This window comes from Chenopodium quinoa, unplaced genomic scaffold (genome assembly GCF_001683475.1).
Source record: "Chenopodium quinoa cultivar QQ74 unplaced genomic scaffold, ASM168347v1, whole genome shotgun sequence".
Taxonomy (NCBI): Eukaryota; Viridiplantae; Streptophyta; class Magnoliopsida; order Caryophyllales; family Amaranthaceae; genus Chenopodium; species Chenopodium quinoa.
Window position 1 is genome coordinate 2132356 of NW_018743979.1, and position 20732 is coordinate 2153087.

Consider the following 20732-nt stretch of genomic DNA (forward strand, 5'->3'; position numbering starts at 1 on the left):
AAAGTGATTTTCCAGTTTCAACCCAAACACTGTGGTTGGGGAATAATCACTTTAGGAAAGTGTTTACACGCCTTAGACAAGTATCCGGTATTGAAGACTCACGTGGTCCTTGGTATTCTCATGTTCTTGGTGGTTTCTTTGGCTTGGAGTGAGGCAAGTGTATAATATTTCATATTAGTGTTTTTCCTTGTAATTTCTGATTACATTGATATTTTGGTGTTTGGTTTGTAATACTTTGACTAGTATTGATTGTAGTATAATTAAACATTATTTATACACTGCTTAGGTTTTGTTCCACCATCTTTAAGTAATTCTTATTGGGTAGAATTGCTGAAAACCTAACAGAAAGTGCACCAAATTCAATTGATCTTAGTGCCTCTCCTGTGTTGGCTAGATTGATTGCTCTGTTATTATCTCTTTTCGTTACGTAATACAGTATAAGTTTTAAACTTTTAATATATATACAAAGTTTTTTATTTTTTTTTTCAATTTTATTTTTTTACTTTAACATTGAGAAAATACTACTTTGTATATCTTTTGGTGTTGATTATAAGCAGGGGTTATAGATATGAATCGTATGATGTGGAATTCTTTGGGTGTATGATATATTTCTCAGGAGAATGACGACTAGCTAGTTATTTTTTCGTCTCAAGAATTGGAAAGATTTTAATTGGAATATATATTTAGCTACCAAAATTATAGATAACAAAAGATTACAAAACATTATTGCAACAAAAAATTAATAAAAGATTACAAACTATTTTACTGAATTAATAAGTTTGACATTTATAGATTTTCATATATTACAGGCAATACATAGATAATTTGGCCTTGGAAATGACTTTTTTTTTTTTGCCTTGGCAACATTAGAACCCAAATAAAACTTATCTAATTCTCATTGCCACTTAGGGGTGTCCGTTCGTTTTCAGTTTGGACTTATGCCAATCCAATCCGATCCGAAATATAATTCGATTTTTAATTTTTCAATCCAATCCGATCCAAATTACTCTCCCAATCCAATCCGATTTAATCCGAATTAAAGTTCGGTTATTTAGATCCGATCCAAAAATTCGAATTAAATACGTTAATTTATAGCGTCTAATAGACTAGTACGATAATATAAAAATAACATTTTGTCCAATCCTTAAGATTAATACAAATCTTGAAAATAGTCATGATTAACATAAATTGTTTAACATCAAGTCAAAATAAATTGTTCAAAAGAACTAGTACAACTAAAAGGCAATACCATTAGTCCATTACAACAATTACTCAATGCACTAAATATCAATAACAAGCAGCAACTTTAAGAATTTTAAGACTTAAGACAACATCAACTTCCATATTATACATGCTTAATTCTAAAATTCGGTTTTCGGTTTGGTTTGGATCCGATTAGGGTCAATCTGATCCAATCCGAAAATCCGAAAAAATCTCAATCCGACCCGACCCGATTTAAAATTCGGATCTAATCCGAATTGATAATTCACTTTGAATTAGATTGGATTTCGGTTTTAATCCGAATTATGAACACCCCTATTGCAGCTGTTCAGAAATTAAGACCATCTATCAAAGAGTTCGTTTTAAGTTAAAAAAAGTTATAGAAATCAGAGATTCACTCCACTATATAAGAAATTACATTCAAGGGAAGGTTTATTCTTCAGTCCACTATATTCTATACCCATTCTATTATATTACCTCCATTTCAAACTATTTACAACGATTAGACATTTTCTACTCACATTTTATGTCAAATCGTTGCAAATAATTTGAAACGGAGGTAGTAGCTAAAATGTTATTGCAAAATAAGTTACTTAATTTTAAGAAATATAATCCTGCTGCTCTACGGCCATTATTCCTTCATCAACAGTCTTCTACAAGAAGCCAGTAGTCTCTTCCTGGTAACAATCTCCAGCAAACACCATGACAGGAATTTAATACTGAAAGTTAACAAAGTTTGTGTTGTCAGTAATGGCATAAAGCAGGGTTATAGAACCAAACTTTATGTTCTCAGGTGTACGGGACAATGTTATGAAAGATCAAGGTCTGAGAAAATGCTATTTGAATTTGATACTTGTAGATATATAAGGGTAACATGTAATATTTCCCAAAATTCTGGATAATCTCGAGTTCTCGACAATCCTACAAAATCTATACACCTAGATCAACTGAAGTCATAAAAACGCTTGGCAGATTCAAGCGTGTTCAGCAGAAGCATAGCAACTGTCATGGGACCGACACCTCCTGGCACAGGTGTGATGGCGGATGCCACATTGATTGCTTCTCCATAGCATACATCTCCAAGAAGCCGATAACCCTGGTCAGAGCTTGAGTCCTGAGGCAATATGAAAATAATGAAATTTGCAGGTCAAAGGAAAAATTTCAAGATAAAGGGAACACATGCCAATTGAGACGGAAACGAAATAAAACAGCAAAGTTAAATCATTGTGTATCAAGAAATATGCTTATAACTCTTCATTCATCGTAATATTTGCATTTTCTTCCACAAAGCTGGATCAGTCAAGAATTGTAATACATGGTCTGATATGCTAAAGACACATCAGTGATAGAAAAGGAAATGATTAGAAGATTTAAACACATTCAGCATCTCAATTTTAACTTATCTTCATACTGAAATACTGTTTTACCTACTATCAACAAGATCGAAGGAAAATAACCGAAAGGTAGATATGATAATACTTTTAAACTTGTGATTGTACAAATAATGAGATAGACGGGAACATAACCAAATTGAGGTGATAGAGATAATAAAAACTGAGGTGGATCCATTATGGAAAGAGAGACATGTGTGTCAACTAAATAGGGATGGCTTTATAAGGAACATGTGCCGATTAAGTAGGGAAGGAGGGACTATTAATTAGACAGAAGTTGAAATGTCAACAGAAAAGAAAAAAGTAAGAGCACAAGTCTATACCTCTATTGGATATGTCCCAACATCAATAACTACAGCACCTGGCTTGAGCCAACTTTTACGAACTAAATTTGGCATACCCACAGCAGCAACCACAATATCAGCCTCACGCGCAAGCATTTCTGGGTTCTTTGTAAGGGCATGTATTATAGTAACTGTGGCATGATATCTCTGTTCAACAACTTCATATTAAGAAAATCTTCTAAAATGTATACAGATGCAAAACTAAAGCTAGAATATTTTCATCCTTTTGCTCAAAATGATAATATCGCAATACCTGCAAAAGCAAGGATGTTGGTAGTCCGACAATATTGCTCTTCCCAATCACCACTGCTCTTTTTCCATAAATTTCCACCCCAGACTTAAGTAACAACTCGATGCAACCCTTAGGGGTGCATGGAATAAAAAGCGGCTCCCTCCCTTTCAAGGCTAGGTTTCCCATATTCAACGGATGGAAACCATCAACGTCTTTTTCCAATGGCAACATGCTCAATATTTTCCCCTCGTCCAAACACTACACATAATGAAAGGTATCTCTTAGTAAGCATACAAATGCAGCATTGAAACAAAAGAAAAAGAAAAGAAGAAGAAAAGATGATGAAAACGATTGAACAGATAATATAAATTCCGGAGAAGTTTAGATAATTTAAGTTAGGGAAGAATAAGCTATGGGTCTAATATTTAAATATGTTAAAATAGGTGAATAGAACACAGCCTAACTTGTAAGAAGAAGGAAACACTTGATACACTGCTTTCAAGTTCAAATATTCCCTCGCGTAAAACTATTAAATTACATAATAAACCAGCAAAAAACGAAACAAAAACTTATGAAGCATGTTATCAACAACAAACATAGTGAAAAAAGAGTATTTATTATTGGCAGTTCTAACAAGTTTAAGATAAATGAAGCTTAACCTCCTAGTGATACAGTGGAGACTTTTCTAACCTATTCTACATGTTGAACCCTCAAAATGCATCTCAATATCTCATTTTACATAAAATTTCCTTCATCCTTTCACAAACTGCAAACAAGCATATTTCACACATATATACTGCTTTCTGTCAGTCAACCATAACAAAATACATCTTCCTACCACTTATTACTCTCTCCTAAGTCCCCTTTGTCTATTAGATTCACTACCATAACTGTCCCCTTTCTTTCCCTTCTGCACCACCAGCAAGAGCAGCAGCTGTTGTTTTCCCAGCCTCTGATAGTTCAATTTTCTCCACCCTTTCACTAGAACCACATTGCAAGGACTCTACCAAGTGCCAACTACTGGCTCCCCTGATCCCCTCTCATGTTTACTTATAGTTGAGATTGAACGAGTTATAAACGACCAGGATTTGAGGTTATAGATGAATTTACGAACAAGTTATTCACAACCCTTAATAAATCTAACACCGAGTTGTTTAATTTAAGCTTGTTCGCTGAACGAGCTAGAAAATCGTCTAAGCCGGCATGTTTCTAAGATGAGTGTAATACCCCGAATTTTTTAGCATTAGTGGCCTAATTATTTTAAATCAAAAAGGATATTTTAGTAATTTCCACCAATTATACAAATTTGGAGCCAAAATATACTTCGCATTTCGGCACCAAAATATTAAGAGATTACAAATATTTAATTAATTATTTAATATTACACTAATTGATATATTATTTTCGCAATTTTGAATTAATAATTAATAATTTCCGGTTTTAATTATCATTTATAATATGTAAGTCAGTCCATATCTATCTAATTAAAATCATTTTGGACTACTTTCACGTTGTATGTATATCTTGATTATTTATAAGATTAATTTCGGATTTTATCTTAATTAATGATATTTAGCAATTTTAATTATTGAGATAACATTTAAATTATTATCTTACGATTTATAAATTAATTTTGGATTACGAATTTATCTAATATATATTTTGGATTACGAATTTATCTAATATATATTTTGGATTTCACAATGATAAAATTGATTTAATTAATTAAATCAATTACTTCCCTAATTATTAAACTAGAATTTTGGACTTTTATTTAAAAAAAAAAAAGAAATAATCAATTTCATTTTGACCGACAAAAGAAAAAAAAAAATAGTTTTAAAGGTTGGCATTAGTTAGTGTTATAATTTAATTATTATCTTGTTTTAATACTTAATCTTTAAACTCTTCTCTATTATCCTACTTGCTTCCTATCTTCACTCTTCCAACCAAATAAATCTTTATCAAAATTCTTTTCTCACCTTTTTCATTGAACCATTAACCTATACCTAATCAAACTCAAATACATTAACTAACCCTAATTTTATCTTATTTTCTACTCATCCTATCATACTTTGAACTCTATCTTCCTACCCTCTAAACACCTATAAATAGACCCTCAATTCCTCTCATTCACTCACACCAAAAACCAGCAATTCCCCCCTCTTCTTATTTAACCCATGACCCTCTAATCCCTCTCTTCTCTTCTTCCCTTGGTTCTTCTCCTCTCATGCAACAAGAGCCAAATACAATAGCCCTTTGCCGCCTTACAACCGCCACCACCACTGCCCCTAGCTGCTGCCACCGATATCGCCTACTGCCCTTCTCTGTGAAGCCACTACTGCCTCAACCTGTCGACCCTACTGCCCACCTGCGTCGCCCACCATCGCTGCCAGCAAGGTGCTTACACACCTCTTACTCTTTTCCCTCCCTTTGTCGTGAGCTTCTTAAAAAAAACACTCCTCTCTTATTCTTTATACTATCTTTACTATTATAATTCTAATTATTCGATATTAATATTATTATTATGATACTAACATAAATTAGTGTTTAAAAAGAAATAAAGTTTTGATTTTTATAAGGTTAATATTTTGGTAGTTCATGCACAAGTAGAGTAGTGTTTATAGTTTTGTGATTATTTGTTAACCTTATATTAATTAAGGTTATTTTAATTATGTAGGAGGATCCTCTTGATTGTGATCAAGTGTAATCGTGCCTTAGTTTGTCGTGATGTATAGGTGTTTAGACCTTTGAGATACACATGTTTGATATGAATGATTGAATGAATATTCGAGCTAATGATTAAATGCTTTGAACCATGTTTTAATTAATATATTTGAATCCGTGAACTCATGATTTTATGATAAAAGTTTTAAGAATTAAAGAGGTTTGATCTTTTAGGTGTTAATTAATTCAATAAAAGTGGTTTATGAATTACGTGATTTTCAAGTTATTGAAACAAAGGAATTAATTATTTTGAAGCTCATTATGAGCCTAAGTATTAAATATATATTGTTCACTCTATCCGTCAGTAAGGCTATGAACTTTGTATGATCTAGCCATTCTTCAAGTATAGCCTTTCTGAGTAAAGATACTAGCTTGATGAGAGGAATTGGATTCGAAAACTTGATATTTTTATATTGGAAATTTATATTTTTGGAGATTTAAAAGTGGAAGTTTCTATAATGGAATATTGCTATATTTGGAAATCTATAAGTGTAAAGTTTAAATATGAAAAATTGTGAATTTTGGAAAGTTCTATTTTGGCATGTTTGATTAAGAGTTAAATATTTCGAAACCATGTTTGCCTAAAAGAGTATTGATATGTATTGCACTTATATATACTTTGCATTTTGGCTGACGTGTATTCCTTTGTTGGGATTTGGATCACTTAGATTAGGAATTTGTTTATTCTTGAGCTAGACTACTTCTATTTGAAGTATTCTCATACAACTTTATGATTTTTTTTTTATTTAAAAAAAAGTTAGTTTATTCAGTTGCCATTTTGAGTAAACTAGTAAGCTTAATGTTTACACGTGGCGGTAATACGTCCATGTCTACCTTTATGGTATTTGTATACGTACTTATTATAATATTAACGTATAGGGAGATTCGATTTGGGCTACTATTTGGACCCGGGTTATGATTTGGGCGGTAATACGTCCATGTCTACCTTTATGTCTAAGTCTTCAGAAGATAGGTAGTCAAGATGTAGATGTGGTGGTGGCTGGGGTGGCATATCAAGATTTAAATTGTTTAAAGCACCTATTTCTTGTGGTGTAAATCATATATGGAACTTTTAAAATTGGTTCAGTCCCCGGTACTAAATCATATCATCTGAGTCCCCGGTACTAAATCAATGGTGGAAATTCCTCAACTACTGGAATACTCTCATTTCTCTTCTCATTTTCCTTTCCACCTCCTGAACACTACACATTTATATAGGATAATCCTTTCTGACACAATTGAAATAGAACTCTTCCCTTCCTTCCTATAGGTCACTTTCACTTTACCAAGGCCTAACAATATCACTTTTTGCGCAGCACGTAATTTGAAGGAAGCTCTATTCCAGCTATGGTAATAGGTACCTCTTTATACATCTTGGAACAATTATTCACCTACCCAGTTGGAACAGAGACATCTAAAGATACTAACACCGAACAATCTAACTTTAATCTCTTGACTAGAGAATTAGAAACAAAAGAACGAGACGCACACGAATCAAACAAGACTCTAGCATTAACAAGGAAAATACCAATTACCATATCATTAAAAGCCCAGCCTCGCGACAATTCATCACAAACATACGGCCCTTAGGAGCCGTTCCTGCACCGCTATTGGTTTCGGTCTTCTGATCCATTAGTCTAGGGTGGTTTAGGTGGGTTATTGGTCTCCTCGACTTTTCCCATCTTAACATCTTTCTTCTTTGTAAAGCACTCATACTCGCTATAGCTATCAATTCGGGTATTCAGGTCAGGTTTGAGTTGAGTCAACTTGGGTCGGGTTAGTTCGGGTTAATATAATTATCTTTGCGGGTCGGGTTCGCGTCGGGTTCATGTGGGTCAGGTCACGTTGGGTCATGCATCCTATCGGGTTTGGGTCGAATTCAGGTTCGGTCAATAACACGTCAGGTTGAATTTGGGTCGGATTAATAACAAGTCGGATTAAATTTGGGTTTCAACTGGTTATAACGAGTTAGGGGCATTCTCGGATTCGAGTCGGGTTTGGTTCAGGTAAATAATTTGGGGGTTTTATTCAGGTCAGGTTCATCTCTAGGTTAGATCATGTTGGGATGAGTCTCGAAAACCTAGGTTAATTTGGGTCTCGGGTTGGTTTTAGGTTGGGTCATATCCTATTCGGGTCACCATTTTCTCGGTTCAAACACGTCGGGTCGTGATCGGGTTCAGATAGATATATTCTTACACTTAGAAATGAGCAAATAGCTATGATTTGTCTAAGTAAGGAGTAGTATGTATTGACTATTGAACTTCTCACAGTAACTCGCTGGCACAAGCACAAAACTGATACAAATTGTCATTAAATTCATAATATTATCTTATATTCTTATTTGCGCGGCGAACATCATATTCATAGTAGAAATAATTACCATATCATTAGAAGCCTCATCCTCACGGCAATTCATCACGAACATACGACCCATAGGAGTCGTTCGTGCACCGCTACTGTTTCCGGGTTGATCCATTAGTCTGGGGTGGTTTAGGTGGGTTATTAGTTTCCTGGACTTTTCCCATCTTAACATCTTTCTTCTTTGTAAAGCACTCAAACTCGCGATGCCCCAGTTTTTGTCAATAACGCCAAGTCCACAGGGTTTCCCTCACATGCCTTCCCCGGGTGGTTTCTCTCACACCTCTTGCAATAATAGCTTCTCTTGGGTATAGCATTATTTCCATTCCCACGATTGTTACTCCCTTGTCCATTAACTCCCTTCCTAGAGTTTCCATATTGTCTCTCCTATTGAAGTTCCCATTTCCTACAGAGGTCTCTTGTCAGCTCCCTAAAACTCCCATCACTCTTATTTTTCTTTCGGATGAATTTTCCAACTCCCTTCCCCGGACCCTATAAAGATGGGCAGCTCTCCCACAAACTTCGTCTAAGGTTTTAAAGGTCACTCCTCCCAACTTTCCTCCGGTGTACCACTTCAGGTGCAAACCTAGTTAGCTTTGTGAATATACTGTAATGCTCATTAATACACATGTTCCATATTCTAAGGTTAGTGAACTCCATGCACTTCTATGTCTTAAGATAGGCAGGGTAAAGCTTGTCTCTCAATGCCTCCTTCAGTTCCTTCCACCCAAAGTTGGGGTTCCTAAAAACTCTTCCCTGATTAACTTTTAGCTCCTTGGGACAGCTAATAGCATCAAACAGCTCATTAAATTCCCTGATCCAATTTTTCAAACTCGCAGGGTCTTCCTTCCTAAGATAAGTGGGTGGTTTTACGGCTGCCATCCTCTTGAATACTTCTCCAAAATGGTATAAGTCACTATTATGACTCCTTTGGCTTACAAATTGACTAAACATCTGAAAATTCAAACTAAACTAGTTTTTCCCTCTTCCTTACTTGTAAAAAGTAAAAAAAAATAAAAAAATAAAAAAATAAAAAAAAAATAAAAAACAAACAGATTAATCTCCGACGCCTATTCTTTTATTTAGAAAGGATTTGATTTAAGAAAAGAAAAATTGTGTAGGATTCCTAATTCATGATTACTTGGGGCATTTTATGAAAGTAAAGATCGAGGTTTAAGCCAATTCCTTTACGAGTCTTATTCCTTATAGTCACTTTAGGCACAACTGTGAAGCCTCAGTCATAACTACGAAGCAAACTTCATGATTCGCTTTTTTCTTTCATACTTTCTATTTAGAGCTCAATTACATTGAGCCTCGCGTCGGGTCTAATGCTAGCATAAATAACAGAAACTAACCAAGATTAGGAAGAGAAAATCCCCTTCAATCCTGCATGAATCTTCTTCTCCGTCTTTCGTATTCGTAGTAAGGGCATTGGATGTAGTTCATGCTTTCCCGGCTTTCCAGTCATTTTGCTCTTTGCTAGCCTTCTAATTGCATCAGCCTTTACAGCAGCCTAATTCCTCTCCCCTTAAACAAGTACTGTAATGATTTCATTTCTTTCTCAGTCTTGGATGTCTTGCCTTCTGTGAGTCTTTCATTCCTTCCTCGGATAGAGTTAGTGTAATCTAATAGCCTCGGGAGGGAACAATGCCTATGTCGTCCATCCCGCATTCTTAGTTAACCCAATCCTAAGTGGCTTTATTATTCGGATGAGTGTCTATTTCTTTTGTCTTGAGACTCTTTTACTTCTCAAAGTGAGATAAGGGTTAAATTCCCTTTTTAGCTTTCTCCCTATTTTAACTCTTCTTATAGTTCTAGCACGGCCCTATCGCTTATGGCTTAAAAAGTCCGTCTTATAGGAAGTCCGTCTTATAGGAAATAACGTATGTAAGTCAAGCACTATCTTCATGAGTTCATTCTATCTTTTAGTCTAGTTGGTAGCAATCTAAGGATTCGCAGCTCTCCAAAGGTAGGTTAATCAGTATATCCCGATTCCCGCTATGCACCTTGCTTTTGATTATGGGTCCCTGCCCTCCATTCTCTCAGGTACCTCCCCGCTTCCTCTGCTTGCTTTCATGTAGTTTATTGCGTAGGTAAAGGTAAAGTCCAATAGTTTATTCTGGCTAGACTGGATTTCTTCTTGTCTTTACTTTATTTTCTATTCGTTGAGGTACTTTTCACTCTTTAGAGGATGCAACAAGTCCTTCTTTCCACTTCGCTAGCAGACCATGTCTAACAATCTTCGAAGGTGTATCAGGGCCAATTCCCTTTCTTGAGATTAAGACTCGGATGAGAGGGAAGGAATTAGGTTGCAAGGGAGCCCCATTCGAGATCGTCTTTGTAGGAAAAGCCCTTAATAAATTTTCCCATTACCTTACTTGCTGCCGGAGACAATTCCTTTGTATCGAGGGGCTTTCTTTCCATCTTAGGTTTATTTCTTCTCTCCGACTATTCGATATGTCAATTTCTTTCCTTTGTTCCTTGAGATTGAGAGTAAGCACAAGAGGGAGAATCTTTCTTCCTCTTTCATTATGTTTCCCTGGGACACATTCCTTCGACCGTGGTAGAAAGGTAAAGAGATATGAGAGTGAGGCTAGCTTTTGGCATCCCCTAAGCCCTAAGAGAATGGATGTGCTTAAACGACTCTTGGAACTTGTCTTTACGCCCTTCATAGGCACTCATTATAAAACCAATGCATCTATTATTTCCAGCTCTCAAAGACAACCTAAGACAACCTGAATAACTTGAAACAACATATACTAATTTAGTTATAAAAGAAAAACTTCATAAAGCTTTTATTAATAATTGACTAACTTCCACACTTAGCCAAAAAGGCTTTATTAAAACAAGTATTCAATGTTTGTCACTAAGAACTATTAAACTTATAAGAGCCACTAATTGGCTTACAAAACAAAGCAAAATAACTTGTGACTAATGGCAAAACTAGAAGAATGAAACAATCAACTGCTACTTTTGGAGTCCTACTCCTTATTACTTGGTTTATAGCCTAGATAATCTTTCATAGCCACGTCACCTGTATTTCTAGTAAAACACTAAGAGGATTCAAAGTCTAAAGATTTAGCCATAAGGTAGGGTTGTATTTGTTTTAGGTTGGACTATGGTTTGGGTTATGTAAGTTTGTAACTCTAGCCATGGCTCAAACTGAAGCCATGATTGAACATAACCAAAACCAAAGTCCAACGTACAACAAATACAACCCTACCTTATGGCTAAAACTTAAGACTCTGAATCCTCTCAGTTTTCTACAAGGAAAATATAGGTGACGTGGCTATGAAAGATGATCCAGGCTATAAACCAAGTAAAAAGGAGTAGGACTTCGAAAGTAGCCGTTGATTGTTTGATTCTCTAGTTTTGCCTTTAGTGGCAAGTTATTTTGCTTTGTTTTGCAAGTCAATTAGCGGCTCTTATAAGTTTAATAATTCTTAGTGACAAACATACAATACTTGTTTTAATAAAGCCTTTCTGGCTAAGTGTGGAAGTTAGTCGGTTATTAATAAAAGTTTTATTATGTTTTTCTTTTATAATTAAATGTGTAATTGTTATTTCATTCAAGATGTCTTGATAGTTGGAAATAATAGACGCATTGGTTTTAAAATGAGTGCTACCCTTAGAAAGTTAACCAACATTGCCGAGAATATGAGTCAACTTGTGAGCCAAGGGAGTCGTAGACCATTTTGGAGAAGTTTACAAAAATCACCTACTTATCTTGGGGTGAAGAACCTGGCGAGTCTGGAAAATTGGATTAGGGAATTTGATAAGCTCTTTGAAGCTATTAGCGAGGAGCTGAAAGTTAATAATGTTTATTACTTGAGGGAAGAAGCTGATTTATGGTAGAGCCAAAACCGAGAGAAACTTTTAGGACCCCCAACTTTGGGTTGAAGGAATCAAAGAAGGCGTTGAGAGACAAGTTTTACCCTGCCTTTCTTAAGAAATAGAAGTACATGGAGTTCACCAACTTTAGGATGGGGAACATGTCTATCAATGAGTATTAGAGTAAGTTCATAGACTTAATGAGGTTTGCACCTGAAGTGGTACCCACGGAAGAGCTAAAAGGCAAAGGTTCGAGAATCTTAAGGGAATGTTGGGAAGAGTGACTTTTGAAACCTTAGACGAAGTTTATGGGATTCGGGGAAGAGAGTTATAAAACTCAACAGGAGGAAAAAGAAGTGTGATGGGAATTTTCAGGGAGCTAACAAGAGACCCAGGGAAAGAATTATGGAGGAAATGGGAACTTCAATACGAGAGACGATAAGGGAAACTTTAGGAAGGGAGTTATGGACAAGGAACTAACAACCGTGGGAATGGAAATAATGTCAAACCCAATAGAAGCTATTTTTGCAAGATGTGTGAGAAAAACCACCCAATAAAGGACTGTGAGGGAAACACTGTGACTTGCCATTATTTTCTTCTTTACAAAGGAGAAGGATGTTAAGATGGGAAAAGTCCAAGAGTCCAATAACCCACCTTAACCATCCCAGAGAAATGGACATTGGAAACCAGTAGCGCTGCAAGAACGGCTCCTAAGGGTCGTATATTCGTGTTGAATCCAGGCTGAGGCTTCTAATGTTATGGTGATTTCTGGGTGTTACAACGAGACCTAGCTTTAACCAGTAAGCGAGAGTATCAGCTCATCTACTTTATAGGATAAAAGCGATAACCCTACATGCAGTGGCGGATCCAGGATTTCTAATGAGGGGTAACATTGAATAATAAGAAGAAAAAAAAAGTGGAAACGAGTTATTATATACTTCATATACATTATTGTTTGATAATTAGCTTTTAAATTTTTAACATTTATTTTGGTGGATAAATATTTATTTTACAAATATAGAAAAATTTATATTCTAATTGTCAATACAATGCCATGATCAAATTAAAAAGTACTCCATATGTTCGATAAATTACTTTTGTATGTACTCCGCATCTATTATTCATAAGGTTAAAAACTATATGATAATTTATACCGGTATACTATAAGTAAAAAGAAATTATTACTCATATAAAACTAATTAGTAAATACATTACTTACCATATATGTGCATTGAAAAAATGAGAAGTGCATTTAATAGAATGGAAAGAATTTCATCAAATGAAGGGGTCTTAATATAAAGAGAATAAGCTACTCATTTTATATATTTTTTCTTTATATTGGGTATCATGTACGATATTTAGAAAATAATTAAAGTTTGAATATAAATTTATATATTACTTAAGAAACATAGATTTTACTAATTAAATAAAAGCCTTTTGAAAAAAAAAAAAAATTGGATGAATACAAAATTAATTATGCACACATCAACACATACGAGCACAAGTAAAACAAAAGGTAAATATAAATAAATAAATAAAGTCAAAGGAAAAAAAAAAAAAAAAAAGAAGAAGATAACCTAAGAGACCGGTTTTGATACAAAACCGGTCTCATTAGGTTTAAAAGGGGAAATGCGCAGGTTAGGTTCAAAACCGGTCTCATTAGATTAAAAAGGGGAAACCGGTCTCACCAAAGAGATCTGTTACACACATCAACACATATGAGTACAAGTAGAAGAAAAAGTATAAATAAATAAATAAAGTCAAAGGAAAAAAGTTTTAAAAAAAAAAAACCAAAAGAAGATAACCTAAGAGACCGGTTTTTATTTCAAAAGGGGAAGTGCGCAGGTTAGGTTAGGTATAAGTTTGCTATGTAATCACCAAAGAGATCTATTATTTCAAAAAACAGGTCTCTTTGATTAACAGTTTTGGTTTTTTTTTTTTTTTTTTTTTTTTTTTTTTTTTTTTTTTTTTTTTATTTTGCTACCCCTTGTTACTACGTAGGCCTGCCTCTGCCTACATGCTGTTTACTTAGCACCATAAGCATGTTTGTTAAATGGTATGAAATTCTTACCTGCTGTTCACTGTTTTAATTTCTAGCATTTAGTATATTAGTTATTACTTGTTAGTACGTCTGCAGATTAATTAGTCAATTAAGCATGCGTAATTTTCTGCCACTAGAAAAAGTATTTGTGGGCCACTTTACTCACTTTTCCTCATTGTTACTTCTTAGCAACTAATGTTTCACTCTAAGGGCTAAGGCTTAAGCCTATACATTAGTTCTGGAATAAGTGCAGCTTTTTCTGACATTTCAAACATAATATAACTGTCTTGCTTTCTTACCTTTTGATAAACTAGCTCGCACCATGCACCAATAAGTACCATGACAAGTTCTTAACGTCTTACTACCATCAGATAAACTCCAAAGATAACTTACTCCAATAACTAATCATCAAGACATCAAGTGTGTGTCTGAGTTAGTAAAAAAAATATATATATTATTATGTAGTGATTCAGATCTTACCTCTGGAAGAGGAATCTGCACAAGAACACCATGAATTTCAGGATTCTCATTGAAATTGGACAAAGCACTGAGAATTTCATCTTCTGAGCAGCTTTCTGGTAAGTCTACGACTTCTGACCTTATTCCAGCTTCTTCACAGGCTAAGATTTTATTACGAACATAAATTTGGCAATCTCTTCTGTTGCCCACTAAAATTACAGCTAAACCTGGGGTTTTTCCAATTGATGACTTCATCCGGTTCACTTCATTAGCTATCTTGGATCGGATCTCTTCAGAAATTGCCTTCCCATCAATTAAAGCAGCAGTAAGCTGGTTAGCTGTCGAAGTAGCCAGAACCAATTATTAACAATCAACGCAAAACATACTACAAACTAAAATTAAAAAATCAGTTTGGAACCCAAAAGTCTTGAAAATTTAGCAGGGCAACAGATGTGGCCAGCAAGTGTAAAAGAATGCATATACGTGATACAATCATACCTAAAGAGATTCTGACGATTGTAGTAGGCTTTTTCAAAAAATCTGAGTGCAAATTATGAATGAGACTTGAAATTTGAAAAAAAAAAAAAAAAAAAAATAGCATAGTGAGAATATGCATAAATGATTGTGATGTTCAGATATATATATAATAACAGGACAAACCAAATTAGAAATATTCATTTTTTTGGAAGGACCGAGGCATATATCATCTAAATGGTAAAAAATAAAATCTCATTTTTGTTGTGCATAAAAATCCAAGTGGCAATATAGAACTACAAGGTATCAAAAAATGGTTAAAATGGTGAGAGTAATACTGCATCAATTCGTAATGTAGTGCTTCTTTTCTTTTTCATTCATTGTAAATCTCCATTAGTAGCTTCACAGCTTCAAAAAATGGTTTGTATGATTTTACGAGTAGCATTTTTCTCTAAGTTACATTAATATACAACATTTATATTGTGCGGTTGTACCTTTAGGGAATTCCATACATAGGTTGAATGAATAGGGTAAAGAAGCATTGGTTTAGAATAAAGTATTATCACAACCTAATGCAATAAAGTGAATATAAAAGAGTTCTATAATTAGACTTAAAAAGGTTGATCACCATAACAATCTTTTGCTAAGATAAAAACTTTATCCCGCCTTGACCCTAAAACTAAACAAGGACAGTAAACATTGCAGACTGCCAAAAAGAGACTTTGAAAGTGTGCCCTACAAAAATAAGACACCTTCATTAAAGGACTTTGCTAGACTGTAATTTCAAAATTCCAAACCTTATGAAACAAGTCTTACTCATTGTAGATTTGTATCCACCATTGCTTATCCCAGATGGTCATACATCCACCTCCATACTTACGGCCAACATTCTAATAAATGAATCTATAATCCAAAATCAAACATATAAATTACTTATACACACTAAATATATGTTAATTATTTCGACATTCTTTGAAACCCAAGCCCTTTCATGTACATAAGCATACTCAATTTATAACCACTGAGCTTTAACTTCACATATTGCACATGCAGCAGACAAACAATCTCAACCTCTACCTCTTCTCATCATTCAACTAGTACAATGAATCATTTAAAACAAAAAGTGAGGCATGGATCATATAAAGAAAAAACTGATGAAAAAAATTCCACCTTAGTCTGAATAGTCCCAACTTTTGACCAATTGTGAATAATCCAACGTTTGGTAGGCATCTTCCCAAATTGGATTTTAATCATTATAGCAGGTAAACAGGTATAGGCTTATATAGCATGTAAACCATGGTTCCTATTCGTCTCTAATAGGACAACCCTTTTGTTATAATAAGTACATAAAAATTCTATAACCTTTCTCTCCTCCCCTCAGCAGTGACCGCAGTTCCAACTTCCCCAGGCCCCTTCCTCTCTCCTCCCTCCTTTAGTCCTTCCCAAATTTCCTTCTCCCTAAGCTCCTAGTCTCCAAATAAAAGTCATGGTCTCTCCATTTGAAAATAAGAATGGATTTTTTTAATAAGGTTGTAGATTAAAAAATTGTAATTTTACTTTGTTCCCAGAAAAATTGTTAGCCAGGGCCATGATCTGGCTACTGCTGCCAGAGACTATGGGTGACACTGCCTCTTGCTTTCCTGCTTAGTGCCAAACCAAAAAGTAAAACAACTATTTCCCCTTTCTCTATATAGTAATAATGTTTAGTTTTACCCCTTGAATTATTGTTGTTTAATTCAAATAAACCTCAATTATTGCTTCAGCTTATATTGCAATTACGTATGTCAATTTTACAGCATACTTGAAAACAGAACAGCAAGTATAGGTTGAGTGGATTGCAGAGATCAGATGACGTTACCAGAATCCAGCCAGCAGTAGCATTATTTTATAGGCAATTGAGAGTGACGTGTGATTAAGGAGAGAGATCGAAACAGGGGGAGGATGACAAGAGTTAAAGAGTGAGTGAAAGTGAGGACCTGGTTAGTTGGTTTGTTGCAGACTTGAGGTGGCTGTGTGGCATTTCTGCATCGATGAGGTGGTTATTTGAGACTGATCAACAGTGGAGGGGCAATGGTGATGGCCATGGAAGGTGGTGGGATGAGCTCAATGGGGGTGAGACGTAAAAAACAAAAAAGGAAGTTTAAAAGTCACTAGGAACCAATTTAGGAATATACCCACCAAAGGATCGATTGTTATCAGTTAACTAAAAGGCAGGACAGATTTGAAATTACCAAAGGTAGAATTATGAATATCAAACTCCTTATATTAACAAAAGGTAAATGATCCAAAATGTATTTTGTAACTTCAACTATATAGGGCGCAAAACAAAACCAAAAAAAAAAAAAGGTGGGCTCAAGCTCAATCTTGATACAACTTATAAAGTGCATAGGTCATTCTCCTGCATTCTTATAGAATTGACTGATTGTTCATCCTATAGCTTCAATTGTTTATATACTGGTAATTGTATACCAATGACCAATCTAGTCCAAAATCCTCATTGAAAGATTCCTTCATACTCTATGGTAAGACATACCCAATTAACGAACACCATGAGTTCCTGAAGCCCTGAACCTCCTTTCCTCTTTTGTAAAATTACACTGTATGACTCATCAAGATATCAAGTACTATCTCTTCACTAGGTCATCCGCAAAAGATTTTGTCCTATCACTTTGAAAGCTCTTATGAACCTATAAGCACCTCTGAACCTCAGATGAATATCATATATCACTTTATAGTGCTTATCTTCTCTAAAGCATACATCTTCGACTTCTGAAGATGAATCCATAGTTTTAAATGTATTCTAAATCACAAACCTCTCTTTGTGTAATATTCTAGCCACCACTAGGAAACTAGCTCACTATAACCCCTTGATTCCCAATTCACTAAGAAGTACTCTACCTTCAAAATCCCTGCATTTAACATGCAAGACTTCCTTAGTTTCTTTTCTCATGTTATACGATTACTAAATAATTCTATTCTCAAATTATACATGTATGTGTGTGTCGAAACAAGGGAGGAAATACATGATATAAACATTATAAAATAAGTGAACAACATCCATTAAGGAAATACATGAATGAAAACCCTCTGAACAACATCAATACGTTGACTATTAAATTTGGCATATTTGATAGATTTAGCAGCAAGAGATAGAAGAAACACAAAGATAGATATACAAATGATATAAATATAATTAAATCAGGAACTTCAACTAGAGATAAATTATGTACAGCTTACAATGATTTGGAATAGAAACAGTTTTTTGTCGGTCCTGATCAACTCTGCAAGTCCAGTCTTCAAGCAGATCAAGGGAGACCAGAGGTGGTGACTTTAGTATTTGACAGCTTCCATTGTTTGCTAACGATGAAAGAGCTCTCAAAGACCTCAGACCTGTATGCATTGCCACCTCACTTCCTCGTAACACTGCTGTCAACATTCCTTGATTTCGTTCTCACCCACAGGTCACGTCAAAAACCCAAGGCTGGTTCACTCTGAAGGGTGCTGCTATAACTTCTACAGTACCAATTTTTGTCAATCATTCTGGTTTTTAAAGTGTCCAAGCATGAAATAACATCCAATGTCTATGCATAAAGGTACAGAGAACAAGGATAAGATCGCTTATACAACTTTATCAGTTTACAAAAGATGATGAATCGAACCAAATACGGCGGCTATAAATCTGTGAATCAGACATCAAATTGAACTTCTCAATTTGCAGTCAGTCTGTCATCCTTTCACAGATTCATGAATATCTTTCTGCACGGGATTCAAATTCCAGGTCATACATCTACAACTGTCCATTCAACAATGCTTCAAATTTTTCCTTCGTTTATTTAAATTGATCCATTAGAAAATTCCAAGTTTCAACCACTTCACTTTGACTATCATTTGCTATTTATACATATTAGTTATGTTGGATTCGATTAGATTTGTCTCAATCTATTTGATTCAAATTTTATAATATTTTTACAAAAAATTACGATTACACAATTATATTGACAAAACTCCACATTGGCAATTGTGCCAAGTCAAAATAGAACACTAAAAAAAGAAGTAAATAGGAAGTAGGAACCGCGATACGTAGTATAATTTAACATGATGACAAATAATGCTAGACATACTTCATAATATACACTTTAGTATCACTGGGTATGAACTACAGTATTAATTTTAGTTCAATTACAACTCTATGATACTATTACAGCATTGTATCATAGTATAAATCAACTAATCTAGTAGACATCCTTCGTTGTACAAAAACGATGAAAGATTAATTTTTAAGATAAGATTGAATTCAAATTACAACTAAATGTAAATATTGATGAATTAATAGCCAACATTGGCAAGGTTTGACCAGCAAAAGTTGAATCAATGTGGCATATTTCGCAATTTAAATGATACAATTCATTCAATGAACATACAATTGAGACACACTTGAATTCGCATATACAACAATCAAAATAAACAAAACTATATAATCAAAATAAACAAAATTATATTAATCTCCAAGCAAAAATATGGGTTCATAGAGTAAAATATTCAATTTAATGAACTGTTAATCAGCAATTCAATGCTGCTAAACAATTTGAGCAAGATTACTACCCAGAAAAAAAAAAAAAAAAAAAAAAAAAAAAAAAAAAAAAAAAAAAACCATATATATATATATATATATATATATATATATATATATATATATATATATATATATATATATATAGGGAAATTGAACAAAAAAAAAACAAAGCTTACTTGTTTATCGCCATTAACGGTCAGAAACTCAGAACGCTGCTCCTTATTAGAGAAGTAAAAGTGAAGTGGGGAATCTGCTGGGCCTCACTTTGATAACATAAGCCGGGCTTCGGTTACACTTGCAAAAATGCAAACTACGAGAAGTGCCCGATGGTCTGTCTACGCAATTATGTTCACTCCCTTGGTTTCTAAGTACTTCGTACTTCATAAGGATTTCAGTGTAATCGGTACACATGTTACGGAAGATTTTATATGGACTCGGTCAAAACTAAATTTATTATAAACCTAATACTTTGACATTTTCAAATAATACGGTCACCTTCAAGATCATGTAATTACATTTTAGATGATATCTTAGCATTTATATAGCTGTGAGTCATATTTTGAATGATAAGGTCGTATTTGAAATAATTTAGTCATATGATATAATCATTTTTTAGATGATATAATCATTTTTTAGATGATAGAATTATCTTTTGAATGATATAATTTAATATTATATCATATCACTATTACTAATAAATAAAGCAGTCTCACAGTCAGGTCACGAGATAATGACACTTGTCATTCCAGTTTTTCGCCAAGTGTTACGCCACATAAACAACAAATAGGTATTATTGTCACACATATGATGGTAAGTAAGCGGATTTTGGATAGATTTTGTAAGATAAAAATATTGTATAGAGTTTTATTATCGATAATCTTCTAATATTTTATACATACAAAATTAATCATAATTTTTAATAAATATTTTATAACTCAGTTCTATTTTTATCAAATCTAATATATCATATCACTAATAAATAAAGTCGGTCTCGCAGTCAGATTACGAGACAGCGACACTTGGCATTCTTGTTATTCGCTAAGTGTCGAGCCATGTAGGCGAAAAAAAGGTTGTTGTGACACAT

The 20732-nt window shown here is 34.2% G+C and overlaps 1 protein-coding gene across 2 annotated transcripts; it reads right to left on the reverse strand.

Annotated features, from left to right (window-relative positions):
• Nucleotides 1-1947: 1947 nt before the first annotated feature.
• On the reverse strand, nt 1948-20043 carry LOC110690008 (bifunctional protein FolD 1, mitochondrial-like). 2 transcript variants are annotated; one of them, XM_021866833.1, is made up of 6 exons: nt 19825-20043; nt 18313-18585; nt 14623-14939; nt 3210-3446; nt 2936-3103; nt 1948-2335 (listed from the first exon to the last, which is right to left on the reverse strand). In XM_021866833.1, exons 2-6 carry the CDS (start codon nt 18509-18511, stop codon nt 2165-2167), a joined length of 1092 nt encoding a protein of 363 aa, XP_021722525.1. In that variant the 5' UTR covers nt 18512-18585; nt 19825-20043; the 3' UTR covers nt 1948-2164. The 2 variants fall into 2 exon arrangements, with proteins under 2 accessions (XP_021722525.1, XP_021722524.1); XM_021866832.1 differs by having other exon boundaries at nt 18313-18588; nt 19825-20042.
• Between the last annotated feature and the right edge of the window lie 689 nt (nt 20044-20732).

Coding starts and splice junctions, on each gene's coding strand:
- LOC110690008 (XM_021866833.1), bottom strand. CDS start 18,511: ATGTTGACAGCAGTGTTACGAGGAAGTGAGGTGGCAATGCATACAGGT. Junction 3,447..14,622: donor TGCAGATTCCTCTTCCAGAG/GTAAGATCTGAA, acceptor CATTATGTGTAG/TGTTTGGACGAGGGGAAAAT. Junction 2,336..2,935: donor TTGGGACATATCCAATAGAG/GTATAGACTTGT, acceptor ATATTGCCTCAG/GACTCAAGCTCTGACCAGGG.